General features: G+C 41.3%; 1 protein-coding gene across 2 annotated transcripts in view; it reads left to right on the top strand.

Moving 5' to 3' along the window:
* Positions 1 to 12,421, top strand: part of KIF21B (kinesin family member 21B) — a 461,259-nt gene that overhangs the window by 353,515 nt on the left and 95,323 nt on the right. For both annotated transcript variants that reach the window (XM_073561060.1, XM_073561059.1), the window contains exon 25: positions 599 to 798. In XM_073561060.1, the coding sequence (XP_073417161.1) occupies positions 599 to 798 (200 nt within the window). The remainder of the gene's footprint in view (positions 1 to 598; positions 799 to 12,421) is intronic.

Genomic DNA, 12,421 nt, shown 5'->3' with positions numbered 1-12,421 from the left:
AAAACCAAAAAATTGACCAAAAGCATATGTTGGTATAAGTGAATATTCATAGATATTATTTCACACTAGCCATTTACCAAGCAGAACCTAATTTTGGATAAAGAGCCATAAGATGCTGTAATCTTTGTGGTTCACAGTGCAGCCTACATAAAATTATCAAGCAGTGGACTATACTTGCAATGACATCTGAGCTACGGAGCTCACATCAGCTGCCCAGTGACTAAGCCTAAATGCTTGAAGGAATTCTAAACATGTAAGCGTGTATGACAATTAAATATATTACACAAGTAGATCTACATGGAAAAATCATCAGAACCACAGAAATTTAAAGTTATCTATACAGTTAAATTACCGTATGAATTATACATTTATAGCCAGGAGATATGAATTAAGAAACTCCATAACTTACTTTTGTTGCTGTTTTTTCAATTTTCATTTCAGTAATTTAGGATTTTTAATTCTGCTCAAGTAAAAATGTTCAAAAATGATCATTTTCTGAATGTTCTTGGCTTTGTGCCAAATTTTCATGATTAGTTATGCATAACATTGTCTTGGAATTTTGAAATGTATTTTGTCCCTATTTTTATCTTGTTTTAAGGGAGAACCTCGCCTTTCATGGCAATTGAAGGCTGTGTCTGCAGAGTCAATAAGCCCATTGTTAGAAGCCTCTTCCAAAAACATTACCAAGTCTTTGGCATCATTGACTGATATTCTAGAGGACATTGGAGGATTCTCTACTACTTCTCTGCGGGGCAGAGGCTCTCACAGTTTTACTCTACCAGCACGTGGAAATACCTTGTAAGTATTATTTATTAAAGCTGTGTATCAGATTTATGATAATCGTCCCTACATATGTCAATTAGCAGATGCACATCATAATAAATGGTTAACAGAGTGTGGGGGCTTCATGTTTAACCTCATCAGCACCCAGAGATCATGATTGTGTGGTCCTAATGTTTGCTATGGCAATTCATGGCCAAATAGCGGCCTTAGAGTCTGCCGGCTATAGCGGCCTGTTCAGAAGTTAGCGACAATAAGGTGGTAAGAATACACTTTTCCATTTCTTTTATGCCACTTTGCATTAATTCCTGAAAATCACCTGAATGGTTAATAAACTACCTGACAGCAGTTTTCAATATGTCAGGGGGTGCTGTTTTTAAAATAATATTATTTTTGGAGGTTTTCCAATATATAGCACCCCCAATGTCACTTCAAACCTGGTTAGGTCCCAAAAAAAACAAATTTTGTAAATCACCTTGAAAAAAATGAAAATTTACTGCTCCATTTTTAAGCCTCCTAAAATGCTAGCAAAATAGAATACAATTTTACAAATGGTGATAATGTAAAGCAGACGTGAGAAATGTTATTTATTAATGTTTTTGTGTGGTATGACTATCTGGATTAAAGGGATAATCATTTAAAGTTTGAAAATTGCACATTTCTGTCAAATTTTTGTTATATTTTTTATAAATAAACACAAAATATATAGACCTAACTTTACAATTATCATACATTTTAATGTGCCACGAAAAAACAATCTCAAAATCACTGGGATTTCTTGAATCATTCCAGGATTATTACCACATAAAGGGACACTAGTCACATTTCAAAAATTTGGCCCTGTCACTAAGGGGTATAGTAGAAACTTGTAAATATTTTGGCGTGGCCTAGTCAAAGCCTGCACCTTAAGAGCATCTATCTGGTCTGTAGGAGCCAGAACTCTTAATGGTTGGTAGGGAATAAGATACTGGATAAGAATGAAGTGATTAAACAGAGTCAGCATGGGTTTGTAACTAATAAGTCATGTCAGACTAACTTAATTTCCTTCTATGACAGAATCACTGATTGGTTGGATCAGGGAAATGCTGTAGATATAGTATATATTGACTTCAGCAAAGCATTTGACAAAGTATCACACACAATCCTTATTGAAAAAATGACTAAGTATGGAATGGACAAGGCAACTGTTAGGTGGATTCATAACTGGCTTAGTGATCGGACCCAAAGAGTGGTCGTAAATGGCTGCACATCCAGTTGGAAGAATGTCTCAAGTGGGGTACCACAGGGCTCTGTTCTGGGCCCGGTATTGTTCAACATCTTTATCAATGATTTAGATGAAGGAATTGAGGGTAAACTGATTAAGTTTGCTGATGACACAAAGCTAGGAGGGATAGCTAATACTAGAGAAGAGAGAGAGAGGATTCAAAAAGATATAAATAAACTGGAGCAGTGGGCAGCAACTAACAATGGTTTTTAACAGGGAAAAATGCAAAGTACTAAATCTGGGCAATAAAATTGAAAAAAGCATATACAGAATGGGAGAAATAGAGCTAAGCAACAGCACATGTGAAAAAGACTTGGGTATACTAATAGATCACAGACTGAATATGAGTCAACAGTGTGATGCAGCAGCAAAAAAGACAAATGCAATTCTAGGATGTATTAACAGAAGCATACAGTCTAGATCACGTGAAGTCATTATTGCCCTCTACTCCTCTTCAGTCAGACCTCATCTGGAATACTGTGTCCAGTTTTGGGCGCCACATTTTAAAAAATACATCAACTGGAGCAAGTTCAGAAAAGAGCTACCAGAATGGTGACCAGTCTGCAAACCTTGTCTTATGAGGAAAGTTTGCAACATTTGGGAATGTTTAGCCTGCAAAAGAGAAGACTGAAAGGAGACTTAATAACTGTCTACAAATATCTCAAGGGCTGTCACATTGTAGAAGGATCATCTTTATTCTCATTTGCACAAGGAAAGACTAGAAGCAATGGGATGAAACTGAATGGGAGGAGACACAGATTAGATATCAGAAAAAACTTTTTGACAGTGAGTGATCAATGAGTGGAACAGGCTGCCACGAGAGGTGGTGAGTTCTCCTTCAATAGAAGTCTTCAAACAGAGGCTGGACAGATATCTGTCTGGGATGATTTAGCAAATCCTGCTTTGAGCAGGGGGTTGAACCAGGTGGCCCAGGAGGTCCCTTCCAACTCTACGATTCTATGATTCTATGATTTCTCACTGAAAAATGCAAATAAATTTATATAATTTATACAATGTGATTTTCTGGATTTTATTTTTGATATTCTATCTCTCAATGTTAAAATTAACCTGCCCTTAAAATTATAGACTGTTCATGTCTTTGTCAGTCTGCAAACTTAGATAATCAGCAAGGGATCAAATAATTATTTCCTTCTTTATGTATCCATTCTTTTTGGCATTTTTTCAATGTTTTTTCAGGTGGATTCCAGGTGTAATCTGTCTGAAAAAAACATCAAATGCACATGCTGATGACCCGACAGGAATATCCTAAATAGATAGAGTGAAAGCTATGGTCCATCCAAGATCTGGAAATTAGGATGGTCATATTTTTTTCTAGGTAAATTTCCTGTAGGCAGACAATGGCAGGTAAATTTGTGAGCAAAAAGTCATCACTGCTGACCTCTAAATAGCGTCTCCCACATCCCTGGACAAAAATGTAACAATATTTTCCATCGTTATTAGCAATTATTATTATTTCACATTTTTATCCATAATACAAAACAAAATTGACTACTTAATGGACTCAGTGGTAATTCGATCCTGCAAATAGAAGAGCAATAATACACATATAGCACTGCAGTAAAGAATTGAAATCCTAAAATATAAATCCCCTGAGAACATAAACTTCAAATTTAAGGACATTTGTGGTTCTGTCCATAGGCTACAGACAGATTGAGGCACCAGTCCGTGAACACGGGCACAAAAATGAAAAACACAATCTAAAAACAGTCGACCAGCCACTCGCAAACCCTCTCTTCCCCATCCCAGGATTCCCGTAGTCGTAGATAGCTAAAAAAAATCACAAGTCAAAATTATCATAATAAAAGGATACAGATAACCATCTCCCAGACAAAGTCTCAGGGTATCACACTACTGTAAGCTCAGCTGTATTCACTATCGAATGTCCTGTCGTAGCTGCTGTTCATTTAGATCCATCCAGCAAGTAACCTCTTTGGGATTCTTTAAGAAATTAACATCTTCTAAGGCTGCCTCTCTCATCTTAGCTGGACACAACATAGGATACTTGTAGGTTACGCATCCAATGCTTCACATAAAAAATTGCACTCTACGACTGGATTTCAACCAATCATGAAGAAGGGAAGAAAGTGATCTTCTGGCCATTAGCATGGAACTCTTCTTTGTTCTTGTATGCTTGGAAGATGCCATCTCAATCAAGATAATGTAAAAGTTTAGAGGGGTTGTTCACTATTCAGACAACCACTTTTCAATCCCTATGTTTCTCCTAAGTAAAATAATAACAGCTATAGTCGCCTTTGGTGTCAGCACCGTTCCAGTGGTGTCAGCACTGGTTCTTTCAGGGCTCGCGTGACATTGTTAATAATAGAGAAATCTTATATACAGCTGTAGATAGATGATAGAAAGATATTAGTTATATAATAGATAGATGTCCTGTAGCTATATAATGTCACAAGCCCTCTACATATATGTCCTGTAGATATATAATGTCACAAGCCCTCTGTCACATGCCCCGTCCTGTGTGACACGGCCAGCAGGCCGGTAACTGATACAACAGGACGCGGCACGTGTAACTATCCAGTGCGACTCCACCAAGCCATGCCAGCCCTCCTTGCAGACACCATAGCTGACACTCCAGGACTCTCACTGAGCTGCCCGTGACTCTCCTTCAGCTCCATTCGTCACCCAGGCTTGCTTGCAAATGAGGAACTATCACCAACAGTGATTAACACACCTGATACTCTTTTATAGAGAAATCACACCTGTTACATAATAACGTGCACAAACTAAGGTAACCAGAGTGCAATGACCCTAATGGCCAGCGGGGGGAAAACTACAACTGAAATCACCACAGTGCAATGACCCTAATGGCCACCGGGGGCAAAAGCACCTTTGGCACACAGCCAAAGGGAAAAAAAAGGTCACTTTGTGCATTTAATCTGTCAGACCCAACCTGGGTCATGACACCCTCTACATATAATAAACTTCCACCCTTTAGTGCCTTTGATGTGGCACTAAAGGGTGTTTAACTTTGTGTAACCTATTAAATATGTATAAACTGTATCTATCTATCATTCCTTCTATCCCATATCTACCATTTTTCCTTTTATCTATCTATCTGTCTATCCATCTATTTATCTATCTATCTAGCTATTAGTTATCTATCTGTCTATCTATTATCTAGCTATCTAATATCTGTCATGATTAGGACATGGTTAATGTCCTGTTCTCACAGGGTTAACTTTTGCCGGCCTCTCTTTGGATCTGGGAGGGGTCTTTATGCTCACTCCAGACTAGCATTCTCTGTCAGCTATGCTGTTATTCTGGCTGTGTGTCTGACCGACCCCCCTGGTGTGCATGTACTGCATTGCTTGTTTGATTCCCGTGTATGACCCAGCCTGTCCCCTCACTCTGAACTCTGTCTCACGTTTTAGGTACTATTGTCTTCTCTGGTTCTGACCTCCTGGCTTGGCTATTGTTACTCCGCTACCGTTTGCCCCTATTGTACCGTCTATTGCCTGTTCTGGTTTTCTGATCTATTGCTACATCCTGACTATCCGTTCTGTCTAACCCTTTGGTACTGTCCTGCTATCTCGTGCATTGACCCCGGCTTGATCTGGTTTCCGCCCCTGTTTATGCCCCTTGGTAACTTTTCCCGTAGTTACCTTTCTAGGAGTTTCCCCGCAGCTCCTAGCTCTGTGGAGCTTAGGCCACGCCCCCAGCAGTCACATGCTTCAGGTCCTGATAGTTTGAAGCACGCATTGTCACCACTGCTGCCCTGCTCCACAGGTATCTTTGAGCACGGTTTTTTGTACTCAGGACATGCGCACTGGCTCAGTGAGCGAGTGTAGTGCGGTGTTCCTGACGACATAACTGACCGTTTCAGTTCTTTTTTTTTTCTCTGAAGGGAAAAAAAAAAAAAGTGTGTTATCCTCATGGATCCCATACAAGCTTTGGCTGGTCAGGTCAAGCACCTGACCCAAATGTTCCATAAACTCAATGTGGAACAGCGCACGATGGCCCATACCCAGCAACAGTTGGTGGTTACTGTGCAGGGGGCTGTCAATGCAGGGGCTTCTATTTCTGGGGGTAGAGATGTGTCATTAGCGTCCCCCGAATTTCCGGTCAAATTGCCAGACCCTTTCTCAGGTGATAAAAAGGAGTTCAGGTCGGGCGTGGCCTGGATCTCACACAGGGAGGACGTGTTTTATGGCAGCTCCCGCTCCTAGCCACAACATTGCCTTATTTGGCCCGGATAAAAGCGGCAAAAAGGGTTTTTAGAGTGCCCCGGGCTTGGAGAAGAAGGTGAGGGGTGGTGTGGAAACGTGGCACCGGAGCGCTGAGCGGCCTTGTGGAGGGTGCTGCGGCGCTGGAGGGAGACGGGCGCCATCTTTTTATATCCCCCTGAGCACAAGACCTGGAGATCCGGACCGCAGGAGGCCCTTGGTAGAGGTGTGAGACCACGGAACAGGGAGCGGTCTCGCCCGTTGGAGCACAAGGCGGTGAGAGGAAACCCCCGGTGAGCTGTCTGTGGGGCCTGCGGGGATTGCTGTCGCTGCATGCGGTGGAGGAGGGTGCTGGCTCTGGGCCAGACAGGTTGTTGACGGCCCCCGGTTTTGCTGAGACTTTCTGCAAGGCCTGAGTTGTTTTTGGAACGGGGGATATCGCTCCCCCTACATAGAAGTGCTGCTGTCTGCTGATTTATGAGACCCTGGTGAGGAGAACATTGTGTCTTTTCTGAAACGCAGCAGTGGAGAGTTGGCGCTACCCTGTCTCTACCGGCTCCAGCAGATCCCCGCGGATGTTTCCAATTATTAACCCCTCGCCCTCCAAGTTACATGGGGTTATTTTTATATAGAAAAATGCTGTACTAGACTTTTCTTGACGCACGGGTGGTAAATTTTAGGCACGCTTCAACTGAGCAAAATGGTCAAAACTAATAAAGAGCGTGCAAAACCGCTGGCTGCGGAGGTGTATCGAAGCAAACAGGGTGAAATGGATAAATTTTTGAAAAACAAATCTGCTACGTCTAAGCCTAATGCTAAAAGGCTCCCTGTAGAAGTTGTGGAGGAGGAGCATGCCGAGGACTCGGACTCCAGTGACGATGCTTCTGGCAGCGATGTCACTCAATCAGACTCTGGGAAACTTTCTAGATCGTTTTTTAAAAAATTATTAGCACAGGCTATGAAACCATTGGTTAATGAAATATCTGGTATGAGAGCGGACTTGTTACACATTGGTAATAGAGTGGAGTCTTTGGAGTCCTCTCAGTCCTCTATCATTAGCCACTCCAATGCCATGATAGAGCATCTAGATTACCACAGAGTACAGCTTAACAACTCTTTTCTGGCCCTTGAGGATCAGGAAAATCGGAGTCGCAGAAAGAACATACGGATAAAAGGCTTGCCTGAAAGTGTTTCCACAGAGATATTAGAAAAAGCTACTAAAGAGATCTTTGCCCTCTTAATCCCACAAGAAACATGTGACCGAATTGTAATAGAAAGGGTGCATAGATCGCTTAGACCAAAGCCGAAACCAACGGAACCTCCGAGGGATGTGATTTGCGGCCTATTGAGCTATTTGGATACCAATGCTATTTTGTCTGCTTCAAGAGACATTAAAAATCTTTCTTATGAGGGATCTGCTATTCATCTTTATCAGGACGTTGCGCCGTCGACCCTTGCAAAAAGAAGAGTCCTAAGGCCCCTCCTGGAGGTGTTACGCTCGCGTAAAATCTTATATAAATGGCTGTTTCCGTTTGGTATATCTATACAAGGAGATCGTAGGCAAATAATGGTTCGGACCCCTGAAGATTTACCCAAAATATGGGACGCTTTTGGCATTGCCCCTATGGACATTCCTTCCTGGCTACCTCTAGACATGGATCATCGCACACCTCCCCCTGTCCATGCTTTTACTGGAGGACAGGGGGACTGGGTCTTGGGAAAGAGATGCTTGACTCCCAAAAGAGGGAGTCTGGAACGGAAAGGGAGATACCCCCTTGAGCTTTCTTGTGATTCTCCAGGTTGTATTTGTTTTTTCCATACTGGAGCCGGACCCCTCGGCCCGTTCGGACATGCTCTATCTTATTTTAGCTTGCTAAGTTTGACATTTACTCAGGTGTTGATATCATTCAATTGCCGTATAAGTTAACATATGCCACTCGTGTGTCAGAAATGTTTTTTCCTGTTCTGTTATGGGAGGTATTTTTGACCCCCTGCCTCTGCCACAGACAGGTAGTTGGTTCTTGTTGTATTTCTCATGTTTTATCTTAATAATTTTTAGGTTTTTTGTTATTTTTCTCATCTTTTTGTTTTTTTCTTTTAATTTCGGTGGTTTGATGATGGAGGAATCCTTTTTATTACTTTCTTTAACAAACTATGGGTGATAAGGTGAACCTAGCCACTATAACTGTGGCCTCGTATAATGTAAAGGGCTTACGCTCTCCGAATAAGAGAAGCCAAGTGATGAATCTTTTGCACTCAAAGAAGTCTAGTATAGTTTTCATGCAGGAGACACATTTTAAAAAAGGGAGAGTCCCAGATATGTCTAGATCTCGCTACCCGACTTGGTATCACAGTACGGGCGGTTCAGCGTCGGGTGGAGTGAGTATTGCTATAAAGAAAAATGTTCCCTTTATTTTGAGCGATTGTTTATCGGATTCAGAAGGCAGGTATATTATAATTAAGGGCTTTTTGGCTAACACTAAGATTACCCTGTGTAACTTATATGCCCCAAATAGGAACCAGATAGGTTGGCTGTGTAAAACATTGAATGTTCTAGAACTTTTTACAGAGGGTCTGTTGTTGGTGGGAGGGGATTTTAATGTATCTTTGAACCCAGCCTTAGATACTTCGACGGGCAGATCGGCTCTTTCTCAGAGGGCGCTGAGACGATTACACCTTTCATTACAAAAATTGCATCTGATAGACCCTTGGAGAACGCTTTTTCCTTCGGGCAGAGATTACACTTTTTATTCCCATCCGAATAATAGCTATCGCAGAATTGATTACCTACTGATACAAACAGCTAATCTCCAATTAGTTAGGAAAGCTAATATAGATATCATTTCTCTCTCAGACCACGCTCCCATTTTTCTTGACATAGAGATAAAAACTCTACCACGGCCGGCTGGGTCGTGGTCACTGAATGAGACTCTTTTGGACTCGGATTCTCACATTGAAAAACTGACAAGCACTCTTGACTTCTTTTTTCAAAATAATTTGCACTCAGGCCCGCCCTTGCCTATGGTATGGGAATCTCATAAAGCAGTAATGAGAGGGGAATTTATAGCCCTAGGCTCCTATTTGAAAAAAGAGCGAACAAAAAAGGTTGTGTCTATTCTACATCAAATTAGTTCCTTCGAGAGACTACATAAGAGATCTCAGGTAAATAAAATATTGTCGGAACTGACAGATCTGAGAACCTCATTAAAAAACCTTTTAAACATTCAATCAGCAAAAATTTATATGAGAAGTAGACAGAAGTTTTATCTCCATGGCAATAAAAGTAGTAAGCTTATGACATCCCTACTTAAGAAACAAAAGGAAAAGACGTTTATTAGACAACTTAGAGCTTTAGATGGCTCTTCAATTCTTGGGACTGCAGATATTGCCAGGGAGTTTAAAACCTTTTATGAAAATTTATACAATTTAAATACACCTGATAGCATGCAGGAGCCAGTCACAGCCTTAGCAAAAATAAAAGAATTTTTGACCTCGTTACATCTCCCTAAAATAACTCTTGAAGGTCAGTCCTTGTTGACTGCCCCAGTTACCCCTATGGAGATCTTAGACACTCTTTCTACTATTCCGAACGGAAAGGCACCGGGCCCAGATGGTCTTCCCATTATCTATTATAAAAAGTTTATAAAACCACTGTTACCTCACCTAGTGTCTTTGTTTAATTCCTATTTAGCAGGCCAGCTCCCCCCTAGACAATCCTTGGAGGCATACATCACAGTCCTCCCTAAGGAGGGTAAAGATCCCAATCTGTGCACTAGCTACAGACCAATATCACTGCTTAATGCAGATATCAAGATGTGGGCTAAAATATTAGCGGGCAGATTAAGCAATTTCTTACCTAAGCTAATTTATGCAGATCAAGTAGGCTTTGTAAGAGGCAGGGAGGGGAAGGATAATTCTACTAAAGTCATTCAGTCTATAATGTTTGCTAAGACTCGGGGTATGCCCTTGATGCTTTTGTCGACGGATGCTGAGAAGGCTTTCGATAGAGTGAGCTGGAGGTTTATGGAACAAGTAATGATTAAGTTTGGCTTCCCTCCTCAATATATAACAGCAGTCCTCTCGCTTTATTCTCAACCGACGGCCAAGGTCAGAGTCAACGGCACCCTGTCAGATAGTTTTGGGATTAGCAACAGGACTAGACAGGGTTGCCCCTTGTCGCCTTCTTTGTTCATTTTAGTTATAGAAACTTTGATACAAAGCATCAGACAAGACCAACGTATAGAGGGGTTGACGGTGGGTCGGAGGTCACTTAAAACTCTAGCTTTCGCAGACGATTTGCTTTTCCTTATCTCCAATCCATCCCAGGCCTTTCCAATTATCCTTCAGGCCTTTCATCATTTTGGTCTCCTTTCTAATTTTAAAATCAATTTGTCAAAATCTGAAGTGCTAAACATTGGTCTCCCTCACTCTCAGACCTCCACCATTCGTACGCAGATTCCATTCTCTTGGGCCACTAATTCTATTAGATATTTGGGAATAATGATAACTAGAGACCCCACCAACCTACTCCATGACAATTACACTCCTTTAATTCAAAAGGTCAAAAACCTGATACAGAAGTATAGCTTACCCACTTTATCCTGGATGGGTCGTATTAATGTGTTTAAGGCATATATAATGCCTATTATACTATATACCATGAACATGGTTCCGATTCGGATTCCCCTGACATTTTTTGGAACATTAAAATCCCTTATCGGAAAATTTATTTGGAAAGATAAAAGGGCTAGGTTACCATATAAGTTTCTTTCTCGCCCTATCTCTTTTGGAGGGTTGGGGGTTCCAGACCTTCTTTTATATTATAAGGCTATTCATCTCAGTAGATGGTTAAAGGTGGTGTCCTGTGCTGAAAGGGAGGAGGGGGATAGTGTTGACTGGGCTTTATTGGGCCCGAGAGGTTTGCCGTATCTCTGGACTAGGGCTAAACCGCCGGCCTCTCTTAGGTTGGATGACGTAACTGCAACTACGTTGCGTATTAAAAGATTGGTAATGGGAGAGTTCCCGGAAGATACTTTCTCCTCCACATTGACACCGATTGGCTCAATTCCCTATTTGTTAGAGTTAGACTTTCAAGATCCATACAATTTATGGTCCAACCTCCCTAGAGAAACGTTAAATAGTTTTTATGGTAATAACACCTTGCGGGAGGGGTCTTGGCCACAGGGGGCATCGACCCAACCAACAAATTTTCTCCAGAAACAACACATCAAACGCATACTCTTACAGTTTGGACGGAGATTCCCGTCTAAATCTAATTGGTCCTGGTTAGATATTATGATTAAACTTCCATCCCCACGGCTGAAAATTATATCCCGCATTTACTCACATCTCATCTCTCCGAATGTACATTCTAAACCCTCATTTATACACTCGTGGGAAATTGAACTTAATATCACGTTTACAGAGGATCAAATATCTAAAATGCTGTCAAATGCTCGGGGTTTTTCCAGATGTGTACTTTTGCAGGAGAATTCTTATAAAATATTAACTAGGTGGCATTTAACTCCAGCTAAGTTGTTCCAGTTAGGCCTCGTGGATAATGATGATTGTTGGCGATGCCTCAATCCTAGAGGACATCATACGCATATATTCTGGGAATGTCCTAGATTGCGAGTTTTTTGAGAGGGAGTTGAGCAAGTTCTCAAAAAATTAGGATTAATAAAGGTTGATCTTAGAGCCACGGAAGCTCTCCTTTCATGCCCGTCAAAAGATTTTTTACCAAAAAAACATGGGCTTCTTCCACTGATGTTGAGTGCGGCGAGACAGTTGATAGCTACCCATTGGAAGGATGTAGCTCCTCCCACGTTGGGAGAATGGTATGCGAAAATAAATCAGATTTATCGTTTAGAGGAGCTGTCTAGCTGGGAAATTTATAATCATAGAGCTTTCGTGTCGACTTGGGCCCCTTGGAATAGGTACTTAGAAGACAACCCTCTTTAGGAACATTTTAGAGTTTTTTGTTTTGTTAAGTTCTACTGAATTAGGTGGCTTCTGTTTTGGGGCTCCTAGCCTCACTACCCCATATTAGATAGCCCAATTGTAATACTTGGAGATGCGTTATTTTCTGAAGTGCACCCATTCAATGATTGTGCTCATGTTGTCAACCACATGTTGTTATTGTTAATGTTGTTGACATTGTATATGAATATGTACC

Source organism: Dendrobates tinctorius, unplaced genomic scaffold (assembly GCF_039654945.1).
Source record: "Dendrobates tinctorius isolate UK_male_01 unplaced genomic scaffold, ASM3965494v1 ptg000312l, whole genome shotgun sequence".
Classification (NCBI taxonomy): Eukaryota; Metazoa; Chordata; class Amphibia; order Anura; family Dendrobatidae; genus Dendrobates; species Dendrobates tinctorius.
The sequence above is the reverse complement of the archived record's forward strand: the minus strand, read 5'-3'. Positions and strand labels throughout refer to the sequence as shown.